At 44.3% G+C, this 19,290-nt stretch overlaps 1 protein-coding gene across 3 annotated transcripts in view; it reads right to left on the reverse strand.

Moving 5' to 3' along the window:
- Positions 1–19,290, reverse strand: part of STX7 (syntaxin 7) — a 127,538-nt gene that overhangs the window by 103,878 nt on the left and 4,370 nt on the right. For all 3 annotated transcript variants that reach the window (XM_029594409.1, XM_029594408.1, XM_029594407.1), the window contains exon 2: positions 14,525–14,681. In XM_029594409.1, the coding sequence (XP_029450269.1) occupies positions 14,525–14,609 (85 nt within the window). In that variant the 5' untranslated portion in view covers positions 14,610–14,681. The remainder of the gene's footprint in view (positions 1–14,524; positions 14,682–19,290) is intronic.

A 19,290-nucleotide genomic window follows, 5' to 3' on the forward strand; every position in this document is an offset into this window, starting at 1 on the left:
ATTCTTAACTCTGCATTAAAGTTATAATGTGAACGGTTTGGATTTCTTTTGCGAAGGCCCAATCTTGCGTTTAGTCATAATTAATACAGTAACATAGTAAATGTCAGCAGAAAAGACCAAATGGTCCACTCAGTCTGCCCAGCACGTTGCTTGTAGTTAGTAACTGCTTTTCCATGCAGGTTATCCACCAAGCAGAAATGATGTATCTAAAGTTAATATAGATTACCCTTTTCTTCATTTCCATCCTCTAGGAATCTGCAGACTTATCCCATTCCCTTTTGAATTCCATTACCATTCTCATCTTCACCACCTCTTCCTGGAAGGAGTTCCAGGCATCCACCGTCCTGTCTGTGAAGAAATATTTGATGTTGTTTTATATTGTGACCCCTAGTTCTACAGTTTTCTTTCCAATGGCAAAGATTTGATGTCTTTCAGGTATCTGAAGGTCTGTATCATATCTCCCCTGCACCACCTCTCTACCATGATATACAGGATTAAATCCTTCAGCTTTTCCTCATTGGTCTTCCAACACAGACTCCACACCATTTTGATTGCCTGTCTTTATCCTTTTTGAGATACGGTCTCCAGAATTGAACCCAGTACTCCAGATGAGGCCTCACCAAAGACCTGTGCAAGAGCATCATCGTCTCCTCCTTCCTGCTGTTTATTCCTCTCTCTCTACGCAGCCCATCATCCCTCTGGCTTTCGCCACCACCTTATCATACTGCTTCGGTGCCTTCAGATCTCCAGAGTATCACCCCAAGGTCCTTTTCACAGTCCATGCACATCAATATTTCACCCCCTATCATATCCCGCTCTTTTGGATTACTGCACCCCAAATGCATGACTGCACTTCTTGGCATTAAATGCCAGCTTGCAAACCTTCAACCATTTTTTCTTCACTGAAAAACTGAATTTGCAGAAACACGGTTGGGAAGAGATAGTCTATTTACCTGCCTCAAGCCTATCACCTTCGAACTGAACTTCAATCCAGTAAACACATTTTGATTTCACAAATTACCTCTCAAACAATGAGCACTAGTATCAACCATGCAATGAGGATGTCAGTTATAAAATAAAACAAAGTCGTGCCCATAAGTATCCCTTAAAATTATTTTTTAAGAACATTTTAAATATATTATTCGTCAGGGCTTCTGAACACTGGAGGTTCTGGCAGGCAATCCACAAGCTATGGACTGGAGATTCCTGGTATAAATAAGTTTCGAAAGGTGTCCTCCGTTTTGTAGTACAAATAAGTTTCAAATATGTTCTCTGAGAGGGCAGAAGAGTGTTGTACACTGTTCTTTAACCGTTACACAAAGTTTGCACAATAATGTATAAGAAGTTCTACAACAATAGGGCCATGATATGAGGCTGGAAGTGGGTACCACTCAGGAGTAACATTAGAAAATATTTAATGCATAGAAAAGCTGAGAGAGACAAGAGACAGCCTCCTAGCAGGAGTGGTGGAGGCAAAGCAGAAATGAAGAAAACATGGGATAAGCACAGAGGAACCTTAACTGTGAAGAAGTGAAAGTAAAGCCAGAGATCTGGGGGTCTATGGTTTTACAGTAGGAAAGAAATTGGGAAGATGAGTTAGGTCTGAAGGTCCTTAGTTACATTTTGTTTCAGCAAAAAGGAACTGTTAGGCAGGAAAAATAAAGAATATAGAAATGAGACAGTGAAAAATAACGCTTTTGTCCAGTAAGAGGCAACCTCTCTTCTTGAGAATTAAAATGCGTAAACAGACACATTTTGCCACATTGTTTTCGCACAGTGTTCATATGTAGAGAAATGTAAGTTGATTCTATCCTTTGCACACAGTTTTGAATATAAAACTTTTCTTCCTCTTCTGTTTTAAACTACTCTCACATGAGCACATTTCAGGCCACCACAAACAATTTCAGGTTAACAAAATCTAAAGTCAGGAAGTCAACATACTTTATGCCAAGAGATTAAAATAGGGCAAGGAACAAACAGAAGCCAAAACAGAATTGCAAATTACAAAAAAAAAAAAAAGTTGACTCGTGTTTAATTCCTGATCACATTAGATTCTTTTGCAGTATGGCTGTGACCCAGCAACTTTGGCCAACAGTTTTCAAAATCAGCTTGATGTCATTATAGAATGCAGACATCAAAACTAAGTGATCCCATGAAGGGAATTTTTCATGACTGTCAAAGATAATACTGCTTACATTCAAAAATACTTATTTTTGTGTTATGGAAAAGTATTTCCTCTCTATTACTGTGAACACTTCCGTTTACACAGAATGGTATCACATTTTATCATTTACTTATTGATTGATGTCTGCTGCCTTGTGAAAAAGTCACTTTTTCTGTTTTCATTCTTTCTTGGTTTACAGCACTGGTGAAATGGCTACAGTTTGTGCTAAAGCTGGGGGTCTCAGTGTCGGTCTTCCAAGGCCACAAACTGATTTCTATTTCCAGAGTAACCCAAATCTGCTAAATGACCTGGTTCTTGAGGAATACTTGGTTGGACGCCCTGCAAACCAAGGAGGAGATTTACTAAGCTGTGTTAGTTCACAGTGGGAAGGGGTCAAATATTGCGGAAGAGGCAACCCTGGGACATTTGGCCCTATCGACAAATTAGCGCAGCTGTACTGCAGTGCAATTTATCACGGCAAAAAAAAAATGCACGACAAAAAAGCGTGCCACGGTACCTTCCCCTCCCCAAGGGGGCGACAGCCCTTACCCTTCACCCCCTCTGCCTCAAATCGCAAACTGACGTGCTAGCCCCACACCCCATCGGAACCCCGCTTACAAATAAAAAGAGACCAAACCTTGATGCCAAAAACTAAGACCCTGCTGGTCAGGGAGGGGCTAGTACATCCCACCCCCATCCCCTTAAGCACAGACTTTTTCCAGCCTGACAAGCATGCATGGTTTTGAAAATGTAAAACTGAGGGAGTTATTGCCTCCCTGAGCCTAACCCTGCCCCGAGAACGCCTCCAGAAGAAAGAGGGTAAAAGCATGCACACTGTGGAGCACGCATATTTTATTTAATTGACATTTTTATATACCGAAATTCATGTAGCAATGTTACATATCAATTCGGTTTACATTATAACATTAATACCTTTACCCACATGCAGGCTGGGCATTTTTTACCTAGCTAAAAAGAGCCATTTACATGAGCAAATGAGTTTTGATTTTTTGGTCTTTTCATTCCTCATGTTTTGCTGAATTCTTACCAGTAGCGAGTTTCTTTTTACCATTTTCCCTCTCTTTCTGTGTTTCAATATTTTGTCACCAAACTGGATTATTTTTTCTTGCATCCTTCCTGACTGCTGTTATCTTTTCTAACGTGATTCATAGTTTTTTGGTTTTTTTTTTAATTTACTCAATACCCTTGTCAGTAATTAAAATCTTTAGGGGCTCTCTGCTCATGCATAGCCTCTGAAATATCTAAACAAGTTTAGATGATGTGAGAAGTAACGGCTTCTTGCCTGGGAGGAAACACCTGTAAGCAGATAATTATTTATAGACTAATTTTTCTATATGCTGATACTTAAACCAGTGATCTGAAAGCAAAGGTTTACATTCCTTTTTTTTTCCAGAAGCTCTTTTAATTAAAAACCAGATCTCTAACTTTTAGTTAAATCATGATTATTCTAGGTGGGAAGACAAAGAAAGGAAGGCATGGCAGGCAGGTTTGCTCTTTCCCTGTTATGCTAGGTAGACAATCCTCTTTTCAGCTGCTTAGGGCAGTGTGAGGCAGTGCCCCTAGTGTTCCCCTATTTATTTGTGCAGGACCAGGCTAGCCACCTGCTCCACATTAAGGGGTACATTTTAAAAGATACCCGCGGTCGTCCATGTGCGCGTGCTACCCGGCGCGCTCACATGGACGCCTGATTTTTATAACATGCGTGCATAGGTGCACGCATGTTATATAAATCGGGGGTCGGGTGCACAAGGGGGTGCACACTAGTGCATCATACGCGCACTGACGCACGCGGCCTTCACCCGTTCCCTCCCAGGCCGCTCCAATTTAGGAGCGGCTTGTGAGGGAACTTTTCTTCCCCCTACACTATCCTTTCTAACCTTTCCCCTAACCTGCCCACCCCCTAGCCCTATTCTAATCCCCCCCCCCTCCCATTTCTTTAACTTACCTCTTGTGCCTGCCGGCACGCGATCCTCCAACACATCGGCAAATGGCCGCTGTGCTGGAGGCCTCTGGCCCCGCCCGCCCCCTCCCCTTTTTCGAAGCCCCGGGACGTAGACGCATCCCGGGGCTTTACGCGCGTCGACGGGCCTTTATAAATTAGGCCGGCGCGCGTAGGGCTTTGAAAAATCTGCCCCTAAATGCCTTAGAGTATGCTCTATGGGTGGGATCCTGCAAGGCAGGTGGGGCTCAGATGGCGTAACCAGAGACTGGAGAATAAGAGCTGGGGTCCAGGTAGGGATAACCAGACCAGACCCAGGTCTCCAGGAGGAAGGCAGCTCCTGTAACATAACACTGTCCAAACACTGAGCTGAGATGAAGCAGTATAAGCTGTGAGTAGATAGAATACACTGTCTTAAGGTAAAGGCAGTCTACTGTGGTGTATATGACTGAAGCTGTGAATAAAGTTTATGTTTTAAGAAAGGCTGGAGTCAGACTGAATTTTTGCCTCCAGGCCTGTGGGAATCACTGCTCGTTCCCACAGGCAGGTTCTACTCTGCCTCCATAGCTGGTTTGAATATCATTGTTGAAATTCATTCAGCAGATGTGAGGAGACTTTAAAGTCTCTATTTTTCCTGTGAATTTTCTGTCTTTCATTTTTCTACTCCAGCTTAGAGTCTCCAGCTGAATTTGAGATCTCAGTTACTAAACTTGTAACATCCTCTTTGGTTGCCTCATTTCTCCCTTATAAGATCCCGATTCTTTTTCTTGCAAGATTTTTATGTAGAGTTCTCCATGTGCTGAGTTATTGATGTCATGCTCCTCAGGGATTTGTTTTGCCCTGGATCAAACTTCATGTCCCAGTAGCAGGTCTGTTATTTATGGCTTCAAATAAGATACTAAAACCTACTTTTCTAGGCTATTTATAACTTTAATTATATCGTTTCCTCCAGTCACACAGAGGAAGTATTATACTGGCTGAGATGACTTGGTAAGGGTGGAATAAGAAAGATTTTTAAATAAATAAAATAAACTACTTTTCCTTCAACATAGTGTTTTCTTAGAACTCTGTTTATCAAACCATTTGTATTTTCAACTTTCAGATGTATTTGTTGGCTCTTAAGCACCTTTAAGGAGCAACAGCCTTTAACACAGCAAATCACAAAGAAAAGGAATGGTAACTCCAATGTTTACTATGATTTTGTCAACAATAGGACTGGGGCCCATTCTCTCACTGCCATACATTTATCTTTTTTTTAATTCTCCACAGCAGCAATCTAGGAGGCTGATATAATAAACACACCTTAAAATCTGTGCTTTTTCAGCATTGTCTTTTACTCACACGTTAACGTGGGATACAGTAAGCTAACGGCATGCAAAAAGCTCATAAGTAAAAAAGCATGTTAAATGGAAAAACTCACTTTTTTTTTTTAATTCACAGTCCATTTGCATTCCATTAAACAGAAGATACCTACAGCAAATATTCTACCATGAATAAATGACGTGATAAGTAGCTATTTTTAATTATTTTAGATTTTTATCTGATGATTTGTAGTGTTGTTTTTGTTATGTTGATAGCTTTTTTTTTTTTAAATTATGAATTTTTTTATTGTAAACTACTTAGGAAAGTTCTGATAAGTGGTATAAAATGTATTTATTAAATGTATTTATTTATTTAAAATAAATTATATAAATACAAGAAGAGAAAAAACAGGCATAGTGGGTCATTTTGAACAGCGCTGTACAGGACAAAGGCTGTCGCTGCCTACCAGTGCAAACACTTTCAGGTTCATTGAAATAGTTCCGTTACTGAAACCTCTTCCTAGTTCTGCCACACATTTAACTCAACATACTGCTGAATTGTCTGTAAAGTTGTTGAGCTGCTAATGTATGATTGACAGCAACACAATTTCAGCTTTTGACAGGTGTTCGAACATCTCTCTCTTTTTATAAACTATTCTGCCTGAAATAATAATACTTATTTTTATAGGGTTACTGATCTATGCAGTGCTGCACAATGGTGATACGTCTGTACCCCCAAAGAGTTTACAATCTAAGCTAAGAGTTTACAATCTAATCTAAGGCAAAGGGAGATAAAGTGTCAGGTTCTCAGCCTGCTACTCTAACCACTGGGCCATTCTTCCTAATCCGCAGGCTATCTTCTTAGCATGATTGTATCTGATTTGCTGACCTATTTCAGCAGGCTAAGGAGGATGGAATCAATTTAAAAAGCCTTAAGTTCGGAAATAAAGATCTATTATTTCATTCAACCTCGCACCAAAATACTTTCAAAATTTGGCACTTAGTAGACTTTTCTCAGACATGTACTGCCACTTGAGTTATCCTAAATATACCATCGGCAAGACTTGCTCACCTTGATGAAACCAGGGAACGAACCTTCTCCACCACTGCCCCCATCCTCTGGAACTCTCTTCCTTCAAACTTGAGATGCCTCAAAGGTCCCAAAACCATCAAAAAATCTCTCAAGACTCACCTTTTTAAGCTGCCATTTATCATCACATAGCCTACCTTGTTTTATGATTTTTGTGTCTGTTTGTTATTGATACTTGTGCATGTTTTATTGTAACTGCCCTGAACCACAAAAGGGAGGGTAATAAATATTTTAAATAAATATTCTCTGAACTGATTTTATCTCCTATTCTTTCTTCTTCAACAAGCAATCCATGCATACAGAGGGCCTGATTTTAATATCTACGCCCGATTTTATAACATGCGTGCGCAGCCGCGTGCATGTTATAAAATCCGGTGTCGGCGCGCGCAAGGAGGTGCACACTAGTGCACCTTGCGCGCACCGAGCCCTAGGGGAGCCCCAATGGCTTTCCCCGTTCCCTCCGAGGCTGCTCCGAAATCAGAGCGGCCTCAGAGAGAACTTTCCTTTGCCCCCCCCCCACCTTCCCCTCCCTTCCCCTATCTAACCCACCCCCCAGCCCTAACTAAATCATCCTCCCTACCTTTATTTTACAAGTTGTGCCTGCCTCCGGGCAGGCGTAGGTTGTGCACGCCGGCCGACAGCCGGCCCATTAATCCTGGCACAGCGGCAAATGGCCGCTGTGCCTGGAGGCTCCGGCCACGCCCCCGCCCCCGGACCGCCTTGCCCCTTTTTTTGAGCCCCGGGACTTTAAGCGCGCCGCCAGGCCTTTTGAAAATAGGCCCGGCACGCGTAGGCTTTGAAAATCTGCCTCATTATTTATATATAAGATCACCACAGACAAATTATTCAATAAAACTGCTGTATAGGTAGGAAAACAAGAAAATCTACATTTTAATTCTTTGGATCCTGTTCTGATTTCCACCAGTTTCTCCACAATCTACAGTTAGCAAAAACAGAGATTCTCCCTCTCATGCAATTCATTTTCTTTAAACACATTTTCACATCATCAGGGTAATCTGGCCACTTTTATGTCCCCTCAGACCCAGGTACTAATTTGCCAGCAGTAACAAACAAAAAAAAAAAAAAAAGGTGTGCTAAGCAGTCTCCCCTTTCATGCACCTCCCTGCATTGCCTGGTAAAGAGAATACCCTCATTTGTAAGGGTTAAGAATACATCCCTGCTATTCCTAATGCAGATTTTAACCCAGGTTTTAGCCTGCATTTTTTCAGCACAAAAAAAAACTTTATTACATACTAGAGATATATTTGCGTGAAAAAATGAGTGCTAAAACATGGGTTAGAGCCTACATCAAGGTCAGCTCGGCTTAATACATCAGCCCCTAGGAATCTCGAGCAGAACCATACAAGAGCAAGTTCCTATTTTTCTTATAATGAGCACAGAAAACATCTAATTTGCACAGGCATTTAAATAAGAGTTCATTTTGTCAAGCTTTCCCTTTAAGAATTTTTTTTTCACTTTTCCCTTCTTCCTCGGCACAACTGCAAAGCTGTGTCAACTTGTGCAATAGAACTGACAGCGCCGGCTGCATGCCACTAACTCCAATATTGTAAACAAATGCCGCACATCACAATATATTATAGTACACCAGGACTCTAACATCTTTGTATATAAGCAAAAAATAATGGTAAAAAAAAAAAAAAAATCCAAAACATGTTTAAAAAGTTAAAAAGCTACAGATTACTAACCTGATACAAAACTAAATAAATCTGGGATACCAAAGCAAATTGTTTCTTTTAATGAAGGGACGCCAAGATTCACCTATACTGAAGGACCGTCTGGCCTAGAGTTAGTTTCCATCAATAACAGATGACTAAAGAGTTATTTAATTCTTGTATGAAATCTGACACCCAGTAACTGTAAAAGCAAGTTTGTTTACCATAAACGGTGTTTCTGTAGATAGCAGGATGAATTAGCCATGCTGTCATGGGAACTGTCCATCAAAGGCAGAGCTTCAAAGTGATGTCAGAGCTTTGCTCTGAGGCTGCGCGTGGTTTCCCGCGCTCAAGTCAACTCTCCTCAGACTGTGATAAAGCAAGCGTGGTCATGAAGGCAAATGTCGACTGGTCAGGGAGGTGGGTGTGTCAGCATGGCTAATTCATCCTGTTATCTATGGAAACACCGTTTACGGTAAGCAAACTTGCTTTTTCCCATCAATAGCAGGGCTGAATTAGCTATACTGTCATAGGAGTCCGAAGCTCCACATTACGTTGAATTAAAGTCTTTTGGTCCTTGTATGATGCAACGTGATGAAGATTGTGTGACAGTCGACCCCACAGATTTTTTGGACGACTGTAAAAGTGTTCTTACCAACTTGGCGTCCTCTGCCGTTTACTGGTCTAAACAGTAATGGGAAGAGAATGTGTGAAGAAATGGCCACATGGCTGCCTTGCAAATGTCTAGTGGTGGAACATGCTGTAGATGAGCCAACGAGGTTGCCACCGCACGGGTTTGATGAGCGGTGGGGAGAGAAGACAGTTTGGACAGTCGTTTATCACAGTAGAAAAGTATACATTGAGTAATCCAGCTAGAGATGGTACGTTTAGCTACTGGAAGTCCCGGAGCATTTGGATTGAAGGATACAAAGAGTTGTGACACTCTCGTAGGTGAGTGGATGTGCTGCTTATAATAAGCTAATGCCCTCTTGCAGTCCAAGGTATGGAGAAGCTTGTCCCTTTCGTTCTGATATGGTTTGGAACAGAACGTTGGTAGTTCAATAGATTGGTTCAGGTGAAATTGCAATACTACCTTCGGTATAAACGCCAGATGAGTGCGTAGGAGTACCTTATGATGGTAAAATTACAGGTACGGGCTATAGTGCATTAATGCCTGTAATTCGCTGTCTCGTTGAGCCGAAGTGACTGCGATAAGGAAGACAACCTTCCAGGTAAGAAATCTGATGTGAGCCAATTCCATCAGTTCAAAGGGCGGTAGCATTAGTTGCTCTAGGACCAGGTTCAGGTTCCAGAGTACGGGGGGCTTTGAAACCGGGGGTCGAAGGTGAGTGAGCCCTCGGAGAAAACGAGATACCATTGGGTGAATGGAAATGGGTTGGCCGTCATGAGGCCTGTGGAAGGCAGCGATTACAGTGAGGTGAACCCTGACCGAAGCTATGGCAAGACCTGTGAAGTATAAGGTGTGCAGATAATCCAATAAAACGTCTGGTGCACAGGTGAGCGGGTCAATACCCTTGGACTCGCACCATGTGGCATACCGCTTCCACTTGAATTGATTTCTTCTCATAGACGGCTTCCGGGATGCCAATATCACGTCTTGTACAGTGATGGAAAATCCTTGTTCCGATAGAAGGATCCATTCAACCTCCAAGATGTTAGATGTAAGGAGGCGTGTAGTGGGTGAAGGAGGGAACCCTCCTCCTGTGACAGAAGATCTTCTCGATTTGGTAATCGAAACGGGTTTTACGTGGACAGCTGTAGAAGGTGTGTGTACCACGATTGAAGTGGCCAGGCCGGCGCTACGAGGATCAGTTGCGTGTCATCCTGCATGCATTTTTGTAGGGTCCTGGTGATAAGAGGAATTGGAGGAAACGCATACATTAATGGTTCTGTCCATGGAATGAGGAAAGCATCCTGGGCGTCCCTGTGTTGGCTGGGCCACACTGAGCAGAAGCGAGTCACCTTTCTGTTGGACTCTGTGATGAAGAGGTCTATTGTTGGTCTTCCTCACCGGTGAAAAATGGCTTCCGCTACTATGGGATTGAGGGACCATTCATGTGGATGGAACACTCGGTTCAATTTGTCTGCCCGGGTATTGGAGATGCCCAGTAGGTAGGTTGCCTGCAGCTTAAATGAATGGCAGTTGGCCCACAGTAGTATGATGAGGGCTTCTCGGCAGAGGATCCATGAGCCCGATCTCCCCTGTTTGTTGATATAAAACATGGCCACTTGGTTGTCCGGTAGACCATGACGCGATGACCTTGAAGGTGGGAGACAAAGGTTCGCAACACGAACTGGATCGCTCGTAGTTCTAGGAGGTTGATCTGTAACGATTGGTCTTGTCGGGTCCAGAGGCACTGCGTCTAAGTGGTTGAGATGAGCCTCCCAGCCCTTGCGGGAGGCATCTGTAGTGAGGACCGCATTGTGTGGTAACAGTAGGAATGGAGTCCCTTTGGTGAGTGTCTGCTTTTGTAGCAACCAATCCAGTTCTCTGGAAATGGCCACTGTCAATGACACCTTCGACGTTAAGGGTTGATAATGTTGTTTCCATTCTCGCTTGAGATCCCACTAGATGTGTCGCATGTGAAGTCTGGAATTGGACACTGCATTAATTGATGATGCCATATGCCCCAAGACTGTTAAGACTTGGCGAGCTGACGGCGAATTGGTGAGTTGGAGCTGGTGCATGGCCTGAAGAGCTGGTGCATGGTGAGACTCCTGTCACGCGGCAGGAAGACCCTGTGTTTGGTTGTGTCCAGTAGGGCCCCTATGAATTGAATCTATTGGAGTGGGTTGTAGGTTGGACTTTTGGTAATTGATGATCAGTCCTAACTGGTTGAGACAACGGATTGTGTCGTGGAGATGTAGCAGCATGTTGGGTTTGGATGCCACTAGCAGTCAATCATCAAGGTAGGGAAAAACTATGATCCCTTGTTGACGGAAGAATGTCACCACCACCGCCATGCACTTGGTAAATACTCTGGGCACTGTTGAGAGACCAAAGGGAAGTACTTAGTATTGAGTGCTGGCCATGGACTTGGAAGGACAGGTATTGCCAGGAGAAAGGATGCACTGGAATATGAGTGTACGCATCCTTGAGACCTATGGAGCACATCCAAGCCTTGGGTGGGATCAGGGGTAATATGGATTTGAGAGAGATCATCTTGAATTTCTCCTTGACTATGAATTTGTTGAGTTCTCGGACATCCAAGATCGGACGGAGATTCCCGGATTTCTTGGGTATGAGGAAAGAAGGGGAGTAGAACCCTTTGTTGTGGGTTGCTGGAGGGAGGCGGTTGGCAGGTTGTTGTAGTAGTAAGGAAGCCACCTCCTCCTCCAATTGAGTGATGTTGGATCTGGCCCCCTTGGACAATAGCTGAGGGAGGGGCGGTGGACGCAGGAATTGAATCCGATATCCCCGGCGGACTATGTCCAGCACCCACTGATCCGATATAATGTTCTCCCATTGCTGGATGTGAGACATTATTCCCCCCGCCAATACTAGTTGGGATGGTGGCACGGCTACTTCTAAAAAGAGGGATTAGGCTTAGATGAAGTAGCAGGTGGTTGCATTTGTGGTCGTTGGGCTCGCTGAAGACCCCTGCGGTTTTGCTTTTGTTGGCTTTGCTGCCGTGGTGGTGGTTGGTACGGCGGTGGTTGGTACGATGCATTCAGACGATATACCCGTCTTTGGAAAGGCTGTCGCCGGGGTGGGGCATAGTACCTGTGGTACGAGGGGTACGACTGTGGAGTAGGCAGGGACTGCACCGCCACTGATTGCTCCTTGAGCTGAGCCACCATTTCTTGAAACCTGGAACTGAAGAGATTGTCGCCCCTACAGGGCAAGTTGGCCAGTTTGTTGTGGATGTCTTCTCTGATCGTACTGGCACGGAGCCATGCCACTCGTCGTGCTGCAATCGCAGCCGCAAATGCTCGGGACGAAGCCTCGAAACCCTCATATACAGTGCATAGCAGATGTCATATGGCTTCTTTGACGTCTTGAATTAGGGCAGGACCTGGGGAAGTTTGATCCTGGAATTCTGAACTATCCTTGATATGTTGTATACATTCGTAAAGATATTATACAATGTAGAATTGATGGTGGTTAATGCGGGCTGCCAGCATGGTCGTCTGGAAGGTCGCTTCACAAATTCGTACAAAGATCTCAGGTCTCTTCCTGGGGGAGTTGCCGAATGGAGTCTGGATTTCTTAGCCCTTGCCATTGCTGATTCAACGACTACAGAAGCATGGGGTAACCGTGGTGACGTGTAGTAGGGGATTTTTGCATTTTAAATTTCAGGTCAGTTTTTCTCGAGACTGCTGGGAGCGTGAAGGGGGCTCCCAGGATCTTTCGAGGATGGTATCAAGTACAGTGTGTGCCGGCAGTGCAGTCTGTTCCGCTGGAAGGTCGAAAATCTTCAATAATCCTAGGGTTTCAGCCCTAGGATCTGGTACCTTCTGAATATTTAAATTTAGTATCTTGCCCATCTTTTCTAAAAACTTGGGATAGGTGAGATCCTCCGGCGGGGAATATGGTTCTGAGGGTTCCTCCACCGGATCGGAAGGATATCCAGTAGACGAGTTGGGAGACGTAGGCTGCACCTCTGGCAAAATTGGTTGAGGTAGAACATCCGGAGATGGTGGCACCTGGATAGGTACTGGGGATAGAACCGGTGTTAGAGGTGATGTTGGACGCGTCGGTGACGAGTGCGGAGACTCAGTCCCTGCTACTAGGGGAGGTGGCCGGGAGCCGGTATGAAGCTTGCATGATCTCAAAGAATCCTGTTAACGCTTGTGATAAATTGGAAAAAGCTTCCTGTGTTTGAGGAGGCATGGGCGGGCGCGGCAATACAGTCGGACGAGTTGTCGGTACTGCCGCCAGAAGGATATCTGAGTCTGGTGCAGGCCTACAATGTGTGCGGGTGTGCAATATCTCCGACACCTTGCGTTTTTATTTTAAAGTGGCTCTTGAAGCACATCTCCTCTGGTACGGTGTTTGGAAGCAGAGGACATATCAGAAAATAGAGATGAAGAGGATGACGAGGGGTAATGAGGAGTTGGTAGATGGACCAGTCCTTCTTCAGATCTGGAGGAGGAGTCAGGTGAACCGGGTCCCAGAGGCAAAGGAGCATGTCCACGTGATGTGAATGGGTCTGCTCTAGTGGGGGAGGTATGAATATGGTGCCCCATGTCCCCTTTCTTCTTTTTTTGCGGGCAGCAAGGTCGACAGTGTCGATGGTCTCGACGAATCTGTTCTAGCGGGTGGCAAATGCGTCGCCCGCGTTGTGTTCTCCCGTAATGTTGACGCAGTATGTGTCGTCTTGCGTTGATATGTCGATGTCAGGGATGGCTCCGCTTTTGGTGCCATGGAAGTCTGCGCCGGGCTATGCGTCGGCGTCACGGTCGAAGCATGGAGTTTCTTCTTCTGCTCAGACGGCCTCGACTTGTGCGTTGGTTGTGGAGGCGGCGTGTGCGTCATCTTCTGCGCCGCGTTGATCCCCGAAGGGGTTGGTGTGTCGTGCGCCAGAGAGCTTGGCACATGCGGTGTTCCACGGCCTCGTGGCTCCGCTGCTGGTTGCCGCTTCGACACGTCCGATGTTTCTCGGCGCCGGGCTTTGGTCCGGATTGGCTCTCGACCTCGGGACGTCTCTTTTCGGCTCTTTTGCCCATGTTCACCTCCAGGCCTGGAGGTGGAGGGCTCCAATGAGGACGCTCGACGCTGCGGAGGGGGCGCAGACGTGGCCGGTCCTGGGGTGGAGTGCACGACCCCCCGCAACCCAGTTTCAACGCGAGGTTTGTCCGCTTGTTAGCGGTGCGCCCTCGGGGACATCTGGCCGCAATGCGGGCAGGTCTCAATCGGGTGGTCTGGGCCCAGACACCGATAGCAGCAGTCATGTCCATCTGTAATGGACATGACCTTCCCACATGGACAGGGTTTGAACCCTGAAGGCCGGGGAACCTCCTTCCTACCGTGGTTTTTCATTTTTGTTAAGTTTGACTTCTTTCTTCAGGAAAAATCTGAGGAGGTCTGAAGCTCCGCGTGCGATCCCGCGCACAGAAAAGCAGACTGAGGAGAGTCCAGTGCGGGAAACCACGCACAGCCTCAGAGCAAAGCTCTGACATCACTTAGAAGCTCCGCCTCCCAGGCCCTGATGGATAGTTCCCATGACAGCATGGCTAATTCAGCCCTGCTATCGACGGAAAAATACAGAGTCTAAACACGAATAGACACAAGTCTTACAAATCAAAGGCTCTAGATATGGCATTTTTTTTTATTAACTTCACATTTAAATAAAAGAACTGAATACAACTTACAGCACTGGGTGATCTTCTGGATACTGGTGGTTATCCTCTGGGCAAGCTGGGTAGGATCCTCCATAGCCCCTGGATTATAGGACATAGCTGATTCTATTGAAAATTAAGCTCATCAAATGAGGAAAGTGACTTGGATAGCTTCACAGAACACAGGCACCTAAAACACACATAAAAAACGTGCACATTTTTAATTTTCTGAGTCCATGCATATTTTTTACGAATGCAATTACTGGCTCTCTAAATATGTGCAAAGAAGCAGTGAAGATTTGAGATTGGGCAGACTGGCAAAACATATATTTGTCAGTAGTATCCCTACTAGAAAAAGAGCACACAGATGTGAATGACTCTGAACTGCCTGTATCTTCTGCTAATAAGCACACAAACACAAACAGAATGCAAATAAAAAACCATACTTACTGTAAGATTGGAGAGTTAGAATGTATGGCATGGTGGGAATGAATAAGCCATAACATGTGGGGTGACATCATTGGATGGCCCCAGCTCTCAAAGCTCAGTAAAAAGCTTTATTAGGCAGGCTTGTGAATTCCCACGCGCACACACGCTGCCTTGAGAGCCCCTCAGTCTCTTCCAGAGCTTAAGCTTTAGCCGATAGTTGATTTTCCAGGGAGGCGGGTGAATATTAAGAATGGCTAATTCATCCTTCTTTCTACAGAGAGCACTGTTTACAGGTAAAGCAAGCTTGCTTCCTCTGTATCGATCTATGGTGCAACCACATCTTGAATACTATAAGAAGCTCTGGTTGCTCTATCTCAAAAAAAAAAAAAGCTGAACTAGAAAAGGTACAGACAAGGGCAACAAAGGTGATAAAGAGGATGGAATAGCTCCCTTATGAAGAAAGGTTAAACGGGTTAGGGCTCTTCAGCTCGGAGAAGAGGCGACACACGATATGACAAATTTAGAAAATCATGAGTGGGGTGGAACAAGTAAATAGGGGCGGATATTTATGCTTTTAAATAGGACTAAGACTAGTGGACACACCATGAAACTAACAGGTAGCCAATTAAAAAATAAATTGAAGTTTGTTGCTAGATGATGTGGTCAAGGCATCTAGCATAGCTCGGTTTAGGGATTTGGACAAGTCCATACATAATTATTAGCCAGGAAAATCTGGGAAAGCCAAAACTTATCCCTGGAGATGAGAAACAAGAAAAGGACATATTCTTTGGGATCTGCTGGGTACCTGTGACCCAAACTGGCCACTGTCAGAGACAGGATGCTATGCTTGATGGATGGACCTTTGGTCTAACTAAGCCTAGCATATCTTATGTTCCTGTCCCATTTATTGTTGGATTTCAATAAATACCATTTAAAGTTGTAAACAAAATTGTGGACTTAGTTTTTCTTTCATGAAAAGTGAATGAAAAATTCAGATAACAGACATATTTAATTGACATGGACTATTTTCCATGGATGCTGGACAGCAGACTTTTTGCTGTACTAAAAACGTATGCAAAAAAAACAGGGTATGATACATAGTCATTATTTATCGCACAGTCGTGTGGTAAAATAGATAAGGTATAGTAAATATCATATGGGTCCAGGAAAAGGCAACAATTACCACATGCGTAATCTTTAGGCATGACATTTATCGTGGCTTAACTGCACATGCCAAATGCCAAAAATAGTGATTGCATATACACACCCTTGAAAAATATAATTGGCAGGACTAATTTTCTAATAGTGTGAGAAAGGTGGTGGCTCTGAACCTAGGAATTAGAGGATATGGCTGTTCACAGGCAGATATTACAATTGCTACTGTTTCTTGCACTTCATCTTTTCCCATCCTAGTTCACATCCTATTGGTCATCTTAGTTCAACTGCAGTGTGATTGATACTAATTGTTAGTCTTAATTTCTGTGTATAGTACAGGTTATTGTGTGTTGGTGGCAGAGTAACAAGGATGGAAGAGAGCAAATGAATAGGAGAAAGAATGGGAGCATGACCGAGTATAAAAGTAGGGAAGTGGATGAGTGTAGGAGCAAGGAAAAGGAAGACAGACAAGGGAGGAAGACTCACAAACCTGCAGTGGCTGGATGTCAGGGGCAGCAGGGATCAAACCTGCAGCCCCAGGTGTTCAAGGCAAGGGGGATCCTGCTGTAGAACCACAAGGACTCTGGATCACCAAGAGTCATATGGAAAATAGAGGCTCTCTATCAGACCAGGATTAGAGCTTTATATAAGGAGCTCTAGCCTGACATTTTTGCTGGTCCAATAGTCCTCCGAGTTTGCTCCATGATATCCTGTTGCCTGGCCGATTTCCTGTGAGTTCCTGGTTCCTTCTGATCTGGATTCCTGATCCGTTACTGGCCCTCAGCTACTCCCTGGCTCCTGTTCTGCCTGAAAAGATTTGGCAGCCACCTGCACCCAAGGGCTTAATCTACGGGTAACGGATGCTGTTTCAGGGAGAATGGCTGTTCCAGACCTTCCAGCCTCTCCAAGATATGCCCCTGCTCTGGCACAGCACCTCCTCTCCATTCTCAGCCAAGCATGCCATAGTATTGGATTTCAATTACCCAAGGCAAGGGTTCACATCTGCTATGCAAGAGTAGTGCACTAAAAGAATGAAATACTGATCAAGAAGGTTGATGAGCACTGCAATGTACTGTTTGGTACAGAGGCCACCTGAAAATCCAATTGCTTCAATAACATAGCGTGGAATGGATTTGCCATTGGGGTTTTGAGCTTGGGGTTTTTCAGATGGTTGGTAAACCATGTCAAGGCAAGGTTCCATAACATTAAGCGCCAGGTGAAAGACAAGGTATTCAGCAATATGTTGTTCAGACCAAAAGAGGGCCACCTCCATCATTTCATCTAAGTGCAGAAAAGGAATAGCTGAAGGACATTGGACCACAACAGAATGAGAGTCTATTAAGGAACATGGGTGCCATTACAGCACTAACTGCAAAAGGAACAGATGAGTAGCCACCCACACATTTATGCTTAGAACTTTCCCAGGCCACCAACACTGTAGCTGTTGAGGGAGCAACATTACACTGTTTCATGTTCACTCTCCATGTTTTCTTCTTTTCTTTATAGATCAATCCAAATAGCCACAGATACTACTGCTCCTTCCATTTCAGCTGAGTTCCAAGGGTGGAGTCTTCAACTATAGAGGTGCAAGAGGAAGAGGAAAAGGATGACATGGAGACAGATAGCCCAAATGCCCTGGATGTCCAGCAGCCTCTGTAAAAGGAAGAAATGGACAGCAAGCCCAATCTTTCTGTCTTGGGGCTGAGAGAGGAAGAGGGAAAGAATCTGTAGCAGAAGTCAGAAATTAAAGAAAAGGAGAAGAGTCAACCATCACAACTGGAATAGTATTCATTCCAGGAGCCTTCAGGTGAGTAAATGTGAAGATTCTCAGTAAGCTGAAAAGGCAAGACATTATACCAACCAGCCTTTCAAATATATCTTTTTACACTGTAGGCTAACAGCAGGTTTTAAGTGCCTCCTTTAATTAGTTTTTAGTTTTGTTTTTATTTTGGGGGTTTTTTTAGCACTATTTAATTTTTAACACTGATTATGCTATTTTTATATATTATACGGTTTATTTGTCTTAGTCTTAAGTGATTATGTTTTGATTGTTTGATGTATTTTATGAATAATATCTTGTTAACTGCCTAGTAAAGTTGATAGGCAGTCTTAAAATTTGGAATAAATAAGCACAAGGCCAGCAGGCACAGAGCTCCAGCACGCTTTCCAGCACCACACTGATCCAAAAAGGGCCAAAGACTCCATCTTTCAGTGGTCATTCGGTGTTATGCGGCCCCTCATCTCCCCATCAGGGCTCAATGCATCAGAATTGAAGTGTAGGTATGCCATGTATGAATAACCAACAGATCTTTGAAGCCTTCAAGTGAACTCAGGAGCTACCACCCAGTCTCCAATCTCCCTTTTCTTAGTAAACTCATCAAAAAAGCAGTCCTATGAGAGCTAAGGGAGCTCCTGCATACCACTAATAAACTGGACACTCACCAATCTGGCTTCAGAATTTTCCAAAGCACTGAAACAGCCCTAACCTGCCTAGATGAGGACCTACCTAGACCGTGGTCAGTAAGCTCTCCTAGTACTTTTAAATCTCTTGACAGCATTCAACACAGTCAACCATGAAATCCTTATATTCCGACTGTCTGAACTAGGAATCTCTAGCACAGCTCTGGTCTGGTTCAAGTCTTTCCTCAAGGATTGCACCCAGACAGTACTCTAGACCAGGCCTCCTCCCAGCCCCATCCACTCCCCTGTGGTGTACCCCATGGCTCTGTCCCTTCCCCTACTCTGTTCATTTACCTTGTCCCATTTGGTGAATGAATTAGATCTTGTAATATCCCTTTCCTCATGAATGCAGATGACATTCAACTCTGTCCACTGGGTGCCAACCCTGAGCTAGCCATCCAAAACCTAAATACTTGTTTAATGAGGATTGCTGACTGGTTACACCGCAACAAACAAGCAATCCACAAAAAACAAATACTATGGAAAGGTAAAGCAGAATATCCTCCCACATTCCTCAAAATACATCTGGAAGGTTCCTTGACACCATACAGCCACCAAGTCTGCAGTGGTTTCATCCTTTATTCCAAGCTCACCATGGAAATTCAAATAGGATATGTTGCCAAAGCTGCTTTTTCCATTTTTGCCAGCTCTGTCTCCATCCATTCCTTGATGCACCGGCCTATGCCACCATCATTCAAGCCTACTTCATCTCCCATCCAGACTATTGCAACTCTGTCTACATGGACCTTCCAAAT

The sequence above is a fragment of the Rhinatrema bivittatum genome, chromosome 3 (genome assembly GCF_901001135.1).
Source record: "Rhinatrema bivittatum chromosome 3, aRhiBiv1.1, whole genome shotgun sequence".
Classification (NCBI taxonomy): domain Eukaryota; kingdom Metazoa; phylum Chordata; class Amphibia; order Gymnophiona; family Rhinatrematidae; genus Rhinatrema; species Rhinatrema bivittatum.